The 20,018-nt window shown below is 44.0% G+C and overlaps 1 protein-coding gene across 1 annotated transcript in view; it reads right to left on the reverse strand.

The window, feature by feature from the left end:
- Positions 1-20,018, reverse strand: part of LOC126456102 (uncharacterized transmembrane protein DDB_G0289901-like) — a 435,362-nt gene that overhangs the window by 208,120 nt on the left and 207,224 nt on the right. The window contains exon 4 of the mRNA XM_050091858.1: positions 130-246. Coding sequence (XP_049947815.1) covers positions 130-246 — 117 coding nt within the window. The remainder of the gene's footprint in view (positions 1-129; positions 247-20,018) is intronic.

A 20,018-nucleotide genomic window follows, 5' to 3' on the forward strand; every position in this document is an offset into this window, starting at 1 on the left:
ACCCTTACCATTTAGGTGACGGAAGATTCGTGTGACAAAAAGTTTCTTGAGTTACACATCGTTAAAATGATTCAGACAAAATCGTCTTGTCCCTCTAGATACCCAGTGTTGCGTACATTCGGTACTCACCTTGGGCACTGGATTTTACAATCTGTCTTCCCCCGCACCGCTTTCGGGACTTGAACAGCGTTTCCACGTGGTCTGGCGGCCGTCCACTTGTTTTCCCGCTTATTGAGTGTGCAGTCCCTGCAAAGGAAACAGACACCACTGTAGACACGTAATTATTCGTACACGGCTGAAACAAACTGAAATATGATAGTTAACAACATATTATTCATCTACCTAAACTTTAATAGTTTTTCCTTTCTGCTTATTATCGAATGTTTGCTGACCTGCTTATTAAAGGAAAAGTGCTTGTAGTTTGGTATAGCGTCTACTGCCTCATTAGTCACATGATTCTGACAGCAGAATACCTGGAGTTTAACAGTAAAATAAACGCTCAAGAACGGTTTCATTCAGAACAGAAGGCACAGAGTAGCTTTTATGCATTGCATTCCGTTTTCTGTAATCTGGGTGACCAACTCGCTTGCAGCTTTTTAATACTGTCAACGTTAAGCCGTATGATGAGCCATATAAGACTGGCGTTGTCCAGGTACTGACTGGCACTTTTGAACAGCAGAGATTAGTTCTGGAAAAATGAAACCGAGTTCTCAGCGATTTCCGTGGACGGTCACAGCTCCTATGTTACCTTGCATGTAGGAATGTAAAGCAAATTAATTACAAGCTTAAATTTATTGTAAGAATCCTAAAGAACTAAATTTACGCATGAAAGCTGTCGCTGACAAAACGCTCGTTTCATCACTTGTTAACCATTGTTAGACGATTTCGCACCCTTACCCAATTGGATTGATTGAAGAGGTAGAAAAGTTTCAAAGAAAAGTGCTCACAAAAATGCAACGGGAGACATTACAAGAAAGACATTGTGCGTAGAGGAGAGCCTTAAGTATAAAATTCAGAAAGCTCCTGGTCCAGACCGTGTCAAAAAACGTACCACTTTCTGCGATTTACGAACAACGCTAAAATCTGAGAAAAAACGGATCGTACATCATGCGGAGTGTAGAAGTAGATGTAAATAAAATATTCGTGTTATCAGCTGCTCTTGGACCGAATGCACTATTCGCTTTGTAATAATTCTTCACAAACTGTTCTGTTTCTGTCTTATCAGTAAACACCACCGTACATCCTTTTTCGAAGACGGTGCTTTCATTTAGCTTCAAAGCCCGACCACTCTGCAGGCAAAAGATGGTGTCAGTTACAGGAGCCTAAGTGTCCAAAAGGGCGTCATATGCGCGACAGCGAGAAGCGCAAGAAAGACAGATGAGATTACTCAGCTGCCTGTTGAGTGTCAGCTGTCTCTGCTTAATGACGTGGTGACACCTGCTGGTGGAAATGTGTGAAGAGCAATGTGACGTGAGTACCGGTACGTTGCAATGCGATCTGCGTATTTGGTTTCACAGATCAGACATGTCTACTCGAGTAACACGTTCTGAAGAGCTCCCAGGACATCACCTTTACCGTACACAGTCGCAAAGCTACAGAGTTTAAACAACACAGTAATGTGCTCCTGTAGGTGTTGCTGTGTCCAAAAGGCTGTCGCTAGAGATCACTGTAAAGCACTTTTCTTCATTGTTAGTTAAATCCATCCATGAGGTGGACTGTCAATAGCCGTTGCTGTTTTTGAATGTATTCTTTAAAAAAATTAGAAGGAGGTTTACTAAGGAGAGAAGGAAGCATCGAAAACGTGTGGCTAAAATTTACTACAAATACGTAACGTAAAGGGTTGTCAGAAATCATTTGCTCTTCTCGAGCGTTCGTTACCATCTATAAATAGTTGAGAACTTGTTTTCGTATTTATAATGCTAAATTTAGGAAATGCGGTCAACAAGAAATCGTTCAGTTTACACAGTGGCTATGTTGCAATAGCAATGAGAGCTTTTATGATGATGTAAATGATGACTTCGACGACGTTGGTAAAGGAGGATTGGCTACGGTGAGCATTGTAACTACTGAAGATTGTGACGAATCGTTGTGTGAGCCACTCCTGCTGTGGTATCTGATCTGGAGGAGGAGAATAGAACAGGGGATATGGTCGTCATTTATGACTTGGGGTCGGGTGTAGGGTATGGATTCAATTGTTTTTTTCTGGCGCTGTTTTTAAGAAAGTTGCAAAGGTGCTAATAAAATTCTTGAGGGTGTGTGATCGATTCATATGTGATGAAATCGCCAACATTCCGGCAGCTAGTGCAGGCAGTCTTCGTCAATCTGAAGATTGCCTGTACTAGTAGCCAACTCATGACTCAGTCATCCTACCAGAAGAATATTATTAAAATTGACTCCAGCTGCGAAAACCAGCGATCTTATAAAAGTGAGAAGAAAACGGTGAGAATGGGTATACCAGGTGGAGTTGTTAGAGATGTATCCGGGAGGTACTATTTCCAATACGAACGACAAATTCCCTCCTAGATTTCGGTATCTGGGAGAGGAAACGTACTGAAATTTCCTTTAGGTGGGATCTACGTCTATGAGGATGGAGAGGAGGAGGGATATGCGAATGCAGTCTAGGATTGCTTCATACGTAAATGTGAACACCATTCATGGATTACGTCTTATTTAAGGGCTGTTCCGACTAGTCAACTGCTGACTACAAGGCAGTACGAGGAGCGATGTGCGATCACGGGACATGTGATCATCATGTCACAAATCCCTCCAGCCGTTATTGCCAGTAGGTCAATCCTGATGCTACCACTGTTTCTTTATTCAAGCAGCTCCTCATTTGGCCTCACAAGGGCTGAGTGGACCCCGTCCCAAGCCTCCCTACCTCAGAAAAAAACCTCAGGTACTGAAAATCGAAGCCAGGTCCTTCTGCATCGAAGGCAAGGATGCCAACCACTCAGCTACAGAGTCGGTTAAGAGTGCTTAATATACGGAAATATGGGATGCTGAGTGTTAGCTACAAGAAGTTGTCAGTTTTCCGAAACGGTTGTAAGTAGTTTAGAACAGGTAAGAACTTAATTGTCTGATTTACGAGGTGTGTCAGGGGACGCGTTGTGCCTGGCGTTCGACAACATGAAGCGAAGAGCTTCACTAACGAAATGCAGATCCCGGAAAACTTGGACGAAAAGACGGGTCGTATAAGAGATTTTTCGATGCTTAGAACTGTTGAATAGTACAATTCCCTCGTTCAGCAACGTTAGCAACTGTCTACTATTATAATATAAAATTTTGTCACTGACAAAGACTTTAAGTGTTGTGTCTTGCCATATTTCCGGATTGCAGAGACGAAAATGAAAAGTGTTGCAGTACGAACGTCTTGATCATCCGTTATTAAACTCCTGCGGATGGAGAGTGGTGTGAGAATATAATGGGTGTGACTACCGTTGTTAGAAGTTCTCAGACGGATATCGCAACACAGCACGCTCAAGGTGTGCACGTGTAGCTTATCATGATGCTTCGGACTTTGAAGAAGGTCGAACCATTGGCATGGGGAACATAGTAACGTCATATTTACACGCCGTCCGGAGAGTTGGCTTTAGTGCAACGATTGAAGGACGCGTGACGACGAGACGGACTCAGAAAAACAGTGCGACAAGAGCAGCAGGCAGAAGGACTGTGCCACGAGTAGATCTACATCTACATCTACATCCATACTCCGCAAGCCACCTGACGGTGTGTGGCGGAGGGTACCTTGAGTACCTCTATCGGTTCTCCCTTCTATTCCAGTCTCGTATTGTTCGTGGAAAGAAGGATTGTCGGTATGCCTCTGTGTGGGCTCTAATCTCTCTGATTTTATCCTCATGGTCTCTTCGCGAGATATACGTAGGAGGGAGCAATATACTGCTTGACTCTTCGGTGAAGGTATGTTCTCGAAACTTTGACAAAAGCCCGTACTGAGCTACTGAGCGTCTCTCCTGCAGAGTCTTCCACTGGAGTTTATCTATCATCTCCGTAACGCTTTCGCGATTACTAAATGATCCTGTAACGAAGCGCGCTGCTCTCCGTTGGATCTTCTCTATATCTTCTATCAACCCTATCTGGTACGGATCCCACACTGCTGAGCAGTATTCAAGCAGTGGGCGAACAAGCGTACTGTAACCTACTTCCTTTGTTTTCGGATTGCATTTCCATAGGATTCTTCCAATGAATCTCAGTCTGGCATCTGCTTTACCGACGATCAACATTATATGATCATTCCATTTTAAATCACTCCTAATGCGTACTCCCAGATAATTTATGGTATTAACTGCTTCCAGTTGCTCACCTGCTATTTTGTAGCTAAATGATAAAGGATCTATCTTTCTGTGTATTCGCAGCACATTACACTTGTCTACATTGAGATTCAATTGCCATTCCCTGCACCATGCGTCAGTTCGCTGCAGATCCTCCTGCATTTCAGGACTGCATTTCATAGGACTATTCGGCTGACTCTGACGAATATTCGAATGAGAACATCTGCAAGCAGGGCAAACGTTACAGTCAGTTGCTTCTAACCCACGGGAACAGATTATTGGAAATTAGGTTGACGCCTCGAGTTGTCATCTGTCGTTTTCCACTGAAGTCATACAACTGACAACGGAGACCTGCAAAGTGTAGAGCCAGCGGAGACTATGAGAGGCCGTCTGTGGTGTTAGCGATTAGTCTCCGTTCTCTCTGTGGTGGCCTGATCGACGCCAATGTGTCCGTAGACGACCTGGTGAAAGGTCGTTGGAAGCAGCGATTCTCAAGAGCCACACATCTCCAACTACTGACATCATGATATGAGTCTATGACAAATGGACTGGTCTGGTAATTGTTGATTGGAGGCTGATGCTTACCAACATGTGACAATCATAAACTCTGCCGGCACACTCAGGATGTTGCTGTTGTGGACTTCGGTCCAAAGACAGGTTTGATGCAGCTCTCCATGCTACTCTATCCTGCACAAGCCTCTTCATTTCCGAATAACTAGTGCAACCTACATCCTTCTGAGTGTGCTTACTGCATTCATCTCTTGGTCTCCCTATACAATTTTTAACCTGCACACTTCCCTCCAATCCCGGCCGGAGTGGCCGTGCGGTTCTGGGCGCTACAGTCTGGAGCCGAGCGACCGCTACAGTCGCAGGTTCGAATCCTACCTCGGCCATGGATGTGTGTGATGTTCTTAGGTTAGTTAGGTTTAATTAGTTCTAAGTTCTAGGCGACTGATGACCTCAGAAGTTCACTCGCATAGTGCTCAGAGCCATTTGAACCATTTTGAACTTCCCTCCAATACTAAACTAGTGATCCCCTGATGTCTCAGAAAGTGTCCTATCAAGCGATACCTTCTTTTAATCAAGTTGTGACACAAATTTCTTGTCTCCGCATTTGCTTTCGGTGTCTCCTCATTAATTACGTTATTCACCTACCTAATATTCAGCATTCTACTGTAGCAACACATTTCAAAAGCTTGTGTTCTGTTCTTGTATAAACTGTCTATCGTCCATGTCCAGCCAAATATCTTTAGAAATGACTTCATAATGCTTAAGTCTATAGTCGATGTTAGCAAATTTCTCTTCATCAGAAACGCTTTTCATGCCATTGTCAATCTGCATTTTACATCCTCCCTACCTCGGCCGCTGATAGTTATTTTGCTGGCCGAATGGCAAACCTCATCTACTACTTTAAGTGTCTTGTTTCCTAATCTAATACTCTTAGTATCACCTGATTTAATTCAGCTACATTCCATTATCCTTGTTTTGCTTTTGTTGATGTTTATCTTATATCCTCCTTTCAAGGCACTGTCTGTTTAGTTCAACTGCTCTTCCAAGTCTTTTGCTGTCTCAGTTACAATGTCATCGACAAACTTCAAGCTTTTATTTCTTCCCTCTGAGGATACTAAGTGGTATATTCCATCAGGATAATGCAAGACCCCATGCTGCAGTTTACACCACAAACGGCTTCGGGAATAAAAGGAACATTAAATGGCTTGCCCAGACCCCTTATTTACTAGCCAGAGGTCGTATCTGGAATCCCATGGGAAGACGTTTGCTTCCGACCAGCGTAAAGCCAGCAGTCCTTATAAACGACACATCATACGTTTCAGACATGGCAAGAAATTCCTCAACACGATCTTTTGAGGCTGGCTGCTCCCACGCCACAAATACAAGAGTATATTTCGTGACTGTGGAGGCCATGCCTCATACTGATGTTGATACTGCCCATCACTTCCGACTAGAAAGAAAGTATATTTATTTAATACCGGTTACGTGATGAACATCTCCGCAATGCTTGATAAATATTGGACCGATGCTTCATGGTGTAACACCTATTTCCGTCAGAATAGAAGAAAGAGTTGGGCGCTGTTCCTTCTGACGAAAAGCTGAGTGTGAACAGCGGATGTAAACAAGTGGCGCGTAGTGATTGCTGTGGCGGGTCGCGTTGCGACAGTACGGCCACGGGACCACGTGTGAGGTCAACGGCTGGCAGCGCCACCTCCTGCCTCCTTCTCTTCCCGTCCCCGACGTGACAGCGCGGGCACACGCCGCGTGCGATAGGTCGCCCACACCCACCGCCACGGGACCACGCCCTCCCACCAGAGGCTGTCCGGCCTCCCAAACCTCTACAGCACAACTCGTGACACTGCGTTTAAAAGTCCACCAGGCATCAAGGGAATATACTCGTGAGAAAAACTTAATGACGAACTTAAGTTTCGCATGATGTGTTGGTTGGTTTGGAGGAAGGGACCAAACAGCGAGTCATCGGTCACATCAGATTAGGGAGGACGGGGAAGGAAATCAGCCGTGCCAGTTCAAAGGAACCATCCCGGCATCTACTTGAAGCAACTTAGGTTCAAATGGTTCAAATGGCTCTGAGCACTATGGGACTCAACTGCTGAGGTCATTAGTCCCCTAGAACTTAGAACTAGTTAAACCTAACTAACCTAAGGACATCACAAACATCCATGCCCGAGGCAGGATTCGAACCTGCGACCGTAGCGGTCTTGCGGTTCCAGACTGTAGCGCCTTTAACCGCACGGCCACTTCGGCCGGCAACTTAGGTTCCATTGGTTCAAATGGCTCTGAGCACTATGATACTTAACACCTGAGTTCAACAGTCCCCTAGAACTTAGAACTACGTAAACCTAACTAACCTAAGGACATCACACACATCCATGCCCGAGGCAGGATTCGAATCTGCGACCGTAGCGGTCACGCGGTGCCAGACTGAAGCACCTAGAACCGCTCGGCCACCACGGCCGGCAGCAACTTAGGGAAATCGCGGAAAACCTAAATCAGGATGGGCGGACGCGGGTTTGAACCGCCGTCCTCCCGAATGCGAATCCAGTTTACTAACCGCTGCGCCATCTCGCTCGGTCACGTAATGTGTCAACGAAAAGCAACATAGCTCGATGAGGGACCGTACACAGAAGGAACTGCTACAGTATACCACACAAGGAAACTGAAAAAAATACGCAACGAGACAAATAGAAATGACACTTTTATTCAAAGACAATAATTACGCCTAAGTCATCGCGATTAATGGTGGTCCCCTGGACATTACAAAAGGCGGGACATGGTTCCTGTGGTGTCACAGCCGGACACCACACTTGCTAGGTGGTAGCCTTTAAATCGGCCGCGGTCCGTTAGTATACGTCGGACCCGCGTGTCGCCACTATCAGTGATTGCAGACCGAGCGCCGCCACACGGCAGGTCTAGAGAGACTCCCTAGCACTCGCCCCAGTTCTACAGCCGACTTTGCTAGCGATGGTTCACTATCTACATACGCTCTCATTTCCAGAGACGACAGTTAGCATAGCCTTTAGCTACGTCATTTGCTACGACCTAGCAAGGCGCCATATTCAGTTACTATATGTCTTCTGAACAGATAAGATTGTGAATCACGTAGCGCAAGAGCGACGTTCCTCATAATGGATTAAAGTTAAGTATCAAACTAATTACGTCCGCTTTCTGAATTCTAATTCCTTGTCATGTTCCAGACCTCACGTCAGTAGAGTCCTTCCCTCCTCACACCAGCCTGCGTGAGCTGAAACGCGTGCATTTCGGCCCCCACAAGTAATACGGTGTTGGCTCTTCTGCCAACACAACAGTTCCTGACAGGGTGTACGATCACCGTGGACAGCAGTGCGTACTCTGAAACGTGTACCTATGCTGGTCACAAGGTTGATGAGTTCTTGTGAGAGGGCGTTCCATTCCTCCACTAGAGTGTTTTACGAATTATGGTTGGTCGTTGGTGCATGTGGATGTGCTGCGATACGTATACCCAACGCTTCATACGCGTGTTTAATGGGATTTTAATCGAGGGGGGGGGGGGGGGAGGGAGGGCAGCGTACAGGCCAGTCCATTCCCAGAACGTACTCTCCTTCAAGGAGGTCCACCACCTGTTCAATGTGGACGCGCGTTGTCAACGATAAAAGTGAAGTCAGACCCGAATGCACCCCTGAAATGATGCACACGCGTAAGGAGAGCAGAATCACAACAACGTTGGCTGGTGAATGTACCGTGTTCAAATATATGGAGGCCAGTACGCCTATGCGACATTATGCCTCCCCTGCATCGTAACACGCAGTCCCCCAAAACGATCCTATTCGACAATGCTGAACGTACCCTCATATGGCGAGAGGTGGGAACACGTAATTCATCCGTCAACATTATTGAACATGATCCCATCTAGCACGTGTGGGATGTATTGAAGTACGTCCACATGCACCAACGACCGATCAGCACTTGTCGGCAGCGCTGGTGGATCGGTGGAACGCCCTATCCCCTTACCAAACTTGTGACCAGTATTGAAGAATGTTGAAGAGATGCATTACCGTCCGCGCACATCACACACTATTAAGGACCATGACCATTCTATTTTAATGTACAGAGGACCACCATGATTGGCGGTTACTTCAATGCCACTGCTGTCTTTGAAGAAATGTGTCACTTCTGTTGGTCTTGGGGCGTATTGCTTTCAGTTTCATTCTGTACTGTACTGTACTGTACTGTACTGTAGTGTAACAGTTCTTTCTATGCACGATCCAAGTTTCATCGGGATATGTTACTAAACAGTGCCGTATCATGGGAAAGTTACTTTCCCAAGCTGCGACATGGTCGCTAATAAAACAGTGACCCAAATATAGAACAAATTTCCTTTACTTTACGTCTATGGTCACATTTTTTTTGGTCATCAGAGTACCGGTTTCGGTCTATAATGGCCATCTTTAATAAAACAGATCTGAAAATGGTCATTATAGACCGAAACCGGTAGCCTGATGAAAAAAAAAAAAAAAAAAAAGAAATTGTGACCATAGACGTAAAGTAAAGGAAATTTAAAGTACTTTCATCCTTAAGTTTTGCACACCATTGTACATAGTACAGTGTGGAGACACTACAAACACGATGTGAAGGCAGGGACAGGTTATTCACGTATCAGAAGCACATGTAAATTTACATCTACATCTATATTCCGCAAGGTACATGATGGTGTGTGGTGGAGGGTACTTCTGTTACATTCACGAATGTTGCGTGGGAAGAATGACTGTCCGTAAGCCTCCGTATTAGCTCTAATTTCTCCAATACTGTCGTCGGGGTCGTTTCGCGAGACGTGTGTGGGAGACACTAATACGTCGTCGACTCTTCCCGGAACATACTCTCCCGGAATTTCAACAGTAAACCTCACTATGGTGCACAACACCTGTTTTGCAGAATCTCAGTAACGTTCTCATACGCACGAAACGATCCCGTGACGAACCACGACTCTCTTCGTTGGATCTTGTCTATGCCTTCTAATAATGCAACCTGCAAGGGTCGCAGACTGATGAGGAACAGACAAGAATCGGTCGAAAGTTTTGTAAGCCACTTGATTCGCAGATGAATTCCATTCCCTTAAAGCCGGCCGGTGTGGCCGTGCGGTTCTAGGCGCTTCAGTCTGGAACCGCGTGACCGCTACGGTCGCAGGTTCGAATCCTGCCTCGAGCATGGATGTGTGTGATGTCGTTAGGTTTAATTAGTTCTAAGTTCTAGGCGACTGATGACCTCAGAAGTTAAGTCTCATAGTGCTCAGAGCCATTTGAACCATTTTGAACCATTCCCTTAAGATTCGTTCTACCTGGCATCTCTTAACATGTAACACATTTTACGCAGTCCGCACTCCCACGTGACCCACAAACGCACTGCTCTATCTTTCGTTGGAAAATTAACCGTTAACAGTTTTATACTCAAGACAGAAATATTTTGGGGATTAGGGGCACACGGATGTGCTACACTGTGTGTACTCCCGTGAGGTCAAAAAATTTGGAAACTGGATTAATAAAAAGTAAAGAAAACTTAAGATGGTACTTTTAATGCTACATGTCTTCTGTATAGTCTCCCTTCACTTGACTACAACGTAAAGAAAGGTCTTACTACTACCGTTTTGCAGTCACTTGGCGGTGAATTAATGAATGGATTGGATTGTTTGTGGGAAGAGACCAAACAGCGAGGTCATCTGTCTCATCGGGCTAGGGAAGGACAGGGACGGGTCGGCCGTGCCCTTCAAAGGAACCATCCCGGCATTTGCCTGGAGTGATTTAGGGAAATCACGGAGAACCTAAATCAGGATGGCCGAACGCGGTATTGAATCGTCGTCCTCCCGAATGCGAGTCCAGTGTGCTAAATTAATAAATGACCAGAAATTTACTGTTCTTCTCTCACCATTACTTGTGTTACTGGTAGGCTGCATAAATCTCTTCCATTCAGGTATTGCTAGTACTTGTAGAGTGGGCTGCACTGAGTGAAGACATTTATCACACATCCACAGTCCATACTGCAAGTTGGGTATCAATATTTCTGATGAGATAGGATTAGGATCACGTTTAAATGTAGAACAGCTATCTGCTGTAATGCATTACTTGACATGTGTTGAAATATCTGAAGCTCCATAACACCTGTGCCGTCTACTACTGTTTCAGGGGGAGACAATTTGAGCCTGTGGGCCTCTTCAGATGTTGAAAGAGCTGAGGCCGGGCTGATGCATTTGATACCGCTCATACCGTGAGAAGTATTGCAGACAGTGATAATGGAGACAATTGTTCAAATGGCTCTGAGCACTGTGCGACTTAACTTCTGAGGTCATCAGTCGCCTAGAACTTAGAACTAATTAAACGTAACTAACCTAAGGACATCACACACATCCATGCCCGAGGCAGGATTAGAACCTGCGACCGTAGCGGTCACGCGGTTCCAGACTGAAGCGCCTAGAACCGCACGGCCACACCGGCCGGCTGGAGACAATGAAATCGACATTATCGAATTTATGTTGTCAGCATGTTACACTTCGGAAAAGCTCTTCAGTGTGGCAGACAGTTGACAGCTCCAGCTCTCGAGCTTTTTTACGTAATAGCTCAGTTAACAACTGAAAATAGGTGCACACTTAGAACTCCACTATATGAATACGAGCTCAGTAAAGTTATTTTCGACAAAAATTTTGGGGAGGTGCTGTCGGTAAACTCAAAAGCCAGCAGCACTCGTTACATTTCCAGAAAAAAAAACACTACAGTCGCCGTACAGGATGACTAAGGATCAATTTCTCCTCTAGCGGTGTAGAAGAGTTCCCGAATAATACATCCATAAAGCAATTCACACACAAGACGCTAGCGGCACGCTCATATCCTACCTGTCAGGATTTTTAGTATGTTGTTCAGGACACTCTCTCCTCCCAGCGTACAAAAATTGGGGACTACGTGAATTTTTTCAGTATTCAACATTTTTTTGGTCTTCGATGAGTGGGCTATTGGCTTCGCATTGGGGAATAACTGGCTAGAAAGATACGTCCGACCGTCTTCATCTGGTCTACTATGGTTTCGCTGTTTCGCTACAGACGAATGTCGGAATGATGCATTATGCAAGGAAATGGTCGTTTCCTTTCGGCCATCGTACACCTAAAAATAGCGCTTCGGTCTCATGACATCACTGTCCTCGTAACAGTTTCCCTGTCCACAGTCTGATGAACCTGTAACTCCACGCAATTTGTCAGAAGTAAATTCTAGTTTGAGTTGCAAATCTAGTTACCAAGAAGTGGGCGTCACTCGAGCCCAACGGAATTACTAATTCCTCCCCCAACCCCCCCCCCCCCCGCCCCGCAGCAAAGCTTTTGCGCATGCGCCGAACACACGCACGTGGTCGGCTGTTCCTCGCGCGCCGCCTCCCGCCAGCACCGTTATACAGCGCTTGCCTCCAGTGGCGATCTGCTCGGGTTTCGCGTCCCTGGCTGTACTGTGTTGTCAGGTAAACACTGGTGGGGAGGAGCCGGCGAGTTCAGCGACCGATCAGTTTACGCGACGAGACCGCGTCCGCTTTTTATGCACCGAGGGAAGCGTGAGAATGAGGGTGGCCTTCCGCGTAAACGATCACTTTGACTTCCCAATTATGGCCGTTCTTGAAGATGACCAGCAGAAAATTACAAGAATGTTAATGAGCACGGCTATGAAGTCTTGCGTAAGCAGTGAGCACTGGAGCTCCATGACGTTCTCAAGAAGTATTTTCATAAAATTGTATCACCTTGGAGAAAACATATAAGTAACATCCAACTTACAATACGTCTGAGGTTGGATAAGACATATAGATCCAAACTACCCAGATATAGCGTGTCCAGTGGGGAATAATGGAAAAGAAAATTGAGGATCTGTCAGGTGAAACGTAAATAGGTCAGAGAGAGAGACAGATCCGACTTTGGGCTTGTTTATCGAAACAAGACTTAAGAAAAGAAGACAACTTCATAGGATTTGCCGACCTACAAAAAGCATTCGACGATGTAAAATGGTGCAAGACGTACGAAACTCTGTGAAAAATACGGGCGTGCCGTAGGGCAAGACATATGATATACAGGTACAATATGTACAAGAACTAACAGGGAAAAATAAGAATGGAAAACCAAGAACGAAGTTCTTAGATTAAAAAGGGTGTAAGGCAGGGATGCGCGCTTTCGCCCCTACTGTTCAATTGTCTACCGAATGACGGAAATAAAAAAAAAAAAAAAAGAGATTGAAGAGAGGTTAAAATTCAGGGTGAAAGTACATCAATGATAATATTCCCGTATTAAATTACAGAGCATCTTGAATGAAATGAACAATGAAATCATTTCTGCATAAGGACTGATAATAAACCTTAGAAAAACGAGAGAAATGACGAATAGTTGAAACGAGATTAGCGGTAAACTTAACATTAAAATTGGTGACTTATTAAAAAAAGAGTGAAGTAATTCAGCTATCTTGAAAGCAAGATAGACTAAGGAAGGAGCACATAGAAAGTAGATTAGCACAGGCACAAACGACATTCCTGGCCATAAGAAGTCTACTAAGTCAAACACTTATCAGTGGCAGTGGTATTGGTTTTTTCTGATTTCTTTGTTTTATGGCAATTTCATGAAACTTTTAAGTTGTTATTTATGTATATAGTAAGCAAAGAGACAAATGCTTTCGGTTTTGCCGAGGGCGCGGCATGCAACGACTTCCTTAGTCGTACATTCTCAGGTGACTAAAAATCTTCAAAGATGGGCGTATAACTCTAGAAATTACAACTTCTGATTTTTATCCTAACTTGTTATGAGGATGTGTACAGGTACCTAATTTCGTGCGTTAATCAATATTGAACGTGCCTATACCTCGGTTATATTACGTTTGCACTTGGTCAAAGCAATAAGAACGTAACATCAAAAAACATGAAAGACTTGTCTTGAGCAGTTTAAAAAAAGATGTATGGTATTTAGTGTACTTACTAGATTTATAACTGCTCTCCTATGGAGATGCGTAAGTTCCTTTTACTTTTTTATTCATCCTTGGCCGATAAAAGTACAGCCGCTTACGAGTACTTCATCTGTCACTCGAGCTGTATTACGCATGTAACATGACATGTTATGAGGATTCCTGCGCTATCTGCGCTCGTTAGGAGGTACGCGAAACCTCGCCGCAACCGCGTGAGTAATCGACGCCGCGAACCATTAGCGTCTCGTGCCGCCAGATACCGTCCAGATATGCAAACCGCTCCCTCGGTTCGCACCACAGCGCATGCTCTCTGGTATCGCCCCTCTCTGTCAGCTTCAGAGGTCCATTCCCGTTTCAATTTGCTCTAGTTGGACTGTTCTACAATCCACTCTGGTTGTGTTCGTTCATTACAACATGGCAGTTTGGTACGACCGGACTGCGGAGGAAGTGGTTCCAATCTTGGTGTTGAGGGGAATTTAAATTCTCAGAAATCAGTCGGCGACGAGAAGTTAGATGGTGATGTGCTGTTACTTTCTGTTGATTTTGTTCCAGTTGTTATCGATATCTTCAAGCTTAAGTTATCAGCTGGAAAAAACAAATTCACTCCTCTTATACACCATGCGATAAAGAGGTTGAACAAACGAAACACCATGACTCAGCCGTGTGTTCATGGTCCTGGGTTTATCGCCTGGGAAGTCAGACATGTTTGTTACCTCAAGAAGTTCTTCAGTAGGACAGTAATTCATCTTCCAGCCCCTGTTACATGGAGCTAACTAACTCGGAATATTCCACGACGTCAGCGGAATTTTACCATCAGTCTATGGATGTGAGTTTGCTCCCGAGAGGCAGCGTCTTCTGGAAGCCAGAGCCAGGTGTAGATGTTGGCAAAGCTACGCTATTGCTGTTTGCATGTATTCTTTAACAGATGCTATGACTGACTTAGGGTATGGATTTTGGGTGTGATGCAATCTCCACTCAGCTCTGAAGACAACTGTTAGCAGTCAGCCTGCGCTTTGGCTCAGTGGAGAACAGAGGACTGGAGAACAGAGGACTCACTTTAGGTTCTTCAGCGGCAGTAAGTTACTAGAAGTACGAGTACGTAGCGACTCCAGAAAATAACTTGCGGTAACTCCGGTAGAATTGAACCACTGGATGCGACAGACCGTGGCGAATTTCACAAATGCGCCGCTAGTGAGTACCCCCTCCTACTTGTGAGGACTCTATTTTGTGAATGAATGTAGTGCAAAAATGTTGCTATTATTTTCGTGTTAGTTTTGGAGAAAAAATCATATTCTCTGTTCTGGGAAGCCGAAAAGTTTTTATCGCATAGTTACGTAATTTTAATTTTTAGGATTAGAAGCAATCCTGCTGGAGGAACATCATCATCTGGAGATTATAGGGAAGGTTGAAAATACCGCTTCTTCTGTAAGGTGCTTTTTATTTTCCAATGCTTAAACCACTATCGGTTTCGGGCTTTCACATGGCCATCATCAGGTGTGGTACTGAAAATATACAAGAGACCGAAGCTAATATTAATTTTTACACGCAGTAGTACATATCAGAGAACAAAAAAGTTCCATATGACTTTTTAGAAAACAGTGGTCGGGCCAGTTTCATGTCTGTCCTTTCTTCTACTCATCCGACCGCGCGTCTGCTTCCTCATGCGCCGCAGGTGCTGGCGCGTGACTTTCTTCGTCCTCATCCTCCGACGAAAGTTGTACACACGTCGAATCATCGGATTCCTCCTTCTCCTCCATCTCCAATTTGATCGGATATTGTACCTTGCAGTGCACAATATGACGATTAGCACTAATCACATTAATCCTCGACAGCGGTGCCCTATCACCAACTGTCACCTCATTGTTTTACGGTTTATACAGAAGCTTTAAGTCGCTGGCTTTTAGTTAGGAATTTACTACAGTTCTTTACTGCTACATTCCATATGTGCCTTTACCACACAAAATGTACTGTTAATGCTCTTCATTCTGCTTTCTTGTAATGCTTTTTCCCCTTTTGCATGTAAATCACTAATTCAGATTGTGAACGGCCTACAACTGAAGCGGTATTTTCAATTTCTGCTGTGTTAGGGGTAATCGGGAGAGACGGCCAATGTTATTTCGGAGAGGTGGACCACGTGTTTTAAGAAGGAGAGGTGGACCACAATTTACCTTAGGTGATATGACAGTATAATTTATATTTCGAAAAAGGACTGAATAACATACGTTTTTTCCGTACTTGGTATTGTTATTAGTTAAAAACCCATTTCACGCTCAAGAAATGGTTCCAATGGCTCTGAGCACTATGGGACTCAACTGCTGAGGTCATTAGCCCCCTAGAACTTAGAAGTAGTTAAACCTAACTAACCTAAGGACATCACAAACATCCATGCCCGAAGCAGGATTCGAACCTGCGACCGTAGCGGTCTTGCGGTTCCAGACTGCAGCGCCTTTAACCGCACGGCCCACGCTCAAGAAACCATGTGGAAAAGTATAGCTTGTGCTTGATAGACACAGGTCACACAAAAGCTGGTTTGGAAACATTAGAGTTTGCAGAGGAATGAGAGATTATTTTAATGAGTCTCTCTCCACCTACATCCCACTGGTTCCAGCCGCTAGACCGCTCAGTTTTCAAATAGCTAAAAAGCTGATTTTTTTTACAATGTTGCAGCTCTTTCATGATGAACAATCCAGCCAGGAAAATTAGTCGTCTTCAGTTTGGGAAACTGCTCAACTCAGCGTGGGCTTAAAAATGGTGAAAGTGGCTTCAAGGCAAGTGGTATAATACTACTGAATATCAATATGGCCGCAGTCCCAGACTATGCTTACGGTATTTGTCGGAAGATGCTTGTGTGCCAGAAAATGGAAGAGCTGAATGTCACACACAGGCCAACCAACCGCTTCAAAGCTCATCAAAAGACCTACTCATCCCAAGCAAATCAAAAGAGCAGAGTTATCTGCACAAATCAAATTGCTTCACTGACGCAACTTTGGGCTCCTCTCCTGCTAAACCTAAAACTTCGAAGACTACCAATTCAAAACTGACTACTCCTATGACAACACTTAAAAACCATTTGTAAGAAATATAACTGTTGTGTACATAGTTCCGTGTCATCGCGTACACAACTTTCCCACTAGAGCGCGCCCCGCTAAGCACAACAGCGCACGCGCAGCGCTCGTCCGTCTCTGCACTACGAGATGGCGCTGTCTTAGAGACGGACCAAATTCTGCTTCCGCCAATCCGTGTATTAATATGTAACGCAGCCAATGAGATTGCTGCTAACGTAGAACCTTTTCTCCTCGCGGATCACACTCGCGCAGTGATACCTGAACGCGCGAGGTATTATAACGAGTCTCCGATTACTCAGTCTGCATCAGTCTGCATCAGTCTGTACCAGTCTATAGTCAAGTTTCAGTCTGTGCCTAATATTCCTGTACATAGCCATGAAGATAAATGTATAGACACTTTGTCACGTATCAGAGATATGTGAGAATAAGATTAACGTACCAAGACCAAAGGAACTTCAGATTGTCAATTGTAAACAGCATCCAGAATCAAGTTACGTAATGTCTATGATTTTTATTATTTTAATCAAGTTCTGTTTAAAGTTGGTCACCGTCAATCTGCTACTCTAAGCGTGCAAGTGGCGTTTCAATCGTCTGACCTAACGGCAGAAGATAAACACGCCACGATAAGACCACGAGACATATTGCTGACACTCGCCTACTTCGTTAGTATGACAAGTCAAATAATCTGATGGTGTGTGTACCGAAGTTCTTACGGTACGCACACCACAATAACCTGTTCCTTTGATTGATAAAATGACGAATTTTAAGAGGAAGGCAACAGCTGCATCCAAAATGATGAAAGTATTGAAACTGTAAAGAAAAAGAGGGATGACAAACGCAAACAGAAAATAGAAACAAAAACGATCACCAAAGCAAACTAACAGTGAAGAAAAAAAGAGACCGAAGAAGCTAAAAAAGAAAAAAATTGCAAATACCTCACAGCGTTCAACAGATGCAGAAAGTTGAAGACATTGTAGAAGATTACGAAAGTAGCTTTGATGAATGGGGCAAATATGTATGTGTTGCGTATGGGGAAACCTATTACGAAACTAATAATTGGATTCAGAGCGTTTCCTGTTCACGATGGTCACATGAATTTTGTTCAACATTTGATAATAAGTGAAATTGCCCTGGTAAGAGAAAGATAGGCTAATGCGTGAACGAAACCAGCAATTCGTTACAAAAGCTAATGTTCAGTCAAGCTTTATAACGAACTAATCAAACTGTTTTGGGCTAAAATATTTAACAGTATCATTCTGTTCTCATTACAACGTATTCCTAATACAAAAATGTAATTTTAATAGACTCTTTTCTTCAAGTATATAGTCATTTTTACATGGTCCGTCTCACATGGTGCACTACTCCATCTCGCCCAAAAACCATACGAACATCCTGCCATAAGCAAAAAAAAAAAAAAAAAAAAAAAGTTAAAGAACGCACAAATTTTATTCTGAAGAAAAAAAGTGGTCCAATTCTCCCGGACTTACGCAACCCATGTCGTCCCGCTCTAAGGCCATTGTGCAGCAAGAGTGGCACATTGTCAGAAGAGAGTACAGGATCCTGGTTACTTGCAGATACATTTCTGCTGCGGTTCGGATAACAGGTGCAGCAGTGCGGTTCAAATGGTTCAAATGGCTCTGAGCACTATGGGACTTAACATCGGAAGGCATCTGTCCTCTAGAACTTAGAACTACTTAAACCCAACTAACCTAAGGACATCACACACATCCATGCCCGAGGCAGGATTCGAACCTGCGACCGTAGCAGTCGCGCGGTTCCGGACTGAAGCGCCTACAATCGCTTGGCCACCGCGGACGGCCACAGTGTGGGAGTGGGGTGGCACAGCAACTATAAACATACTCCAAAGACGAAGTACGAGGGACAGTAACATTTTTGAGGGAAAAACGTCGAAATTTCACACAGAATCACCTCGAAATTCTTGGAGAATATGGAGCGAATGGAATGTCGCGTCCAGCTGAAGTGAAATGATGTCAGCAGTTTGACCAATTCCGCACAGAGATGAGCGGTGATGATCCACTGTACAGTCCAGATAATGTACCATGCAATTTACATCTTTTCGGCAAGCTGAAAGAACGTCTGGGGAGTATAGAAAGATCGAAAGTAATTGCTTTTCTGTTATCGAGCAGCCTTGTCATTGTCATTCCAAATGGATTATTTATGCGTTATTCCGATTTACATCGTTGAAGATAATCTCCAGGACCAAAGATTTTATAAAGGTTAGTTATTTTCCAGATTTTTCCTCTTTACGCGAAGAGGTAAAGAAATAAGCTTAAAACCTTTTTGAAATGGTCTGTTTTCTTCATATTTTCATAAATAAAATTTTCTCTCATGTTAGAAACAAAGTTAATATAGGTTACAGTATTTTCTGCGAATATGATGACGAAGTACAGCTGGAAATATAACGACGTTTGAGGACCATACAGATAACGGGTCAGTCGGAAGAGTACGGGTTTTCTCCGAAGGAAAATTTTAAATGGAGCTTTTCTTCCAATGTGTTTTGCTCACACAGGAAAGAATACCAGATTTTGAATTAATGATCTGTTTTCTTACCTTGACGCAAATATAAATAATTTTTAGCTATGAAAATAAATTGTTTGATGAATAACAATTGGCGTGCACGTAAATTGAAAGTGACTCTAGCTTTTGATATAACTGCTCATACAAGGTCTTCCCTCCGAAGTTACTAAGTATGAATGTCTTGCATCTTTGTCGGTCTAATTCAGCAAATGGTCAAAAAAGAATATGAAGAACGGAGAAAAGCCTTCAGCATAAAAGAACATACATCTAGAAAGATTTAAAGAAAGACGAAAAGGCTGCTTATAGTCGCACAATGAATATAGAAATATGACGGTTATGTTAAATAATAAAAGCAATTTACACAATAATATTAAAAGTACAGAGCATATAACTTGCTTGGTTCAAATGGCTCTGAGCACTATGCGACTCAACGGCTGAGGTCATCAGTCGCCTAGAACTTAGAACTAATTAAACCTAACTAACCTAAGGACAGCACACAACACCCAGCCATCACGAGGCAGAGAAAATCCCTGACCCCGCCGGGAATCGAACCCGGGAACCCGGGCGTGGGAAGCGAGAACGCTACCGCACGACCACGAGATGCGGGCTATAACTTGCTTGTGCGAGATAGAAGAGGCATTTTAGTTTATTAAGAT

This window comes from Schistocerca serialis, chromosome 2 (assembly GCF_023864345.2).
Source record: "Schistocerca serialis cubense isolate TAMUIC-IGC-003099 chromosome 2, iqSchSeri2.2, whole genome shotgun sequence".
NCBI classification, from domain to species: Eukaryota; Metazoa; Arthropoda; class Insecta; order Orthoptera; family Acrididae; genus Schistocerca; species Schistocerca serialis.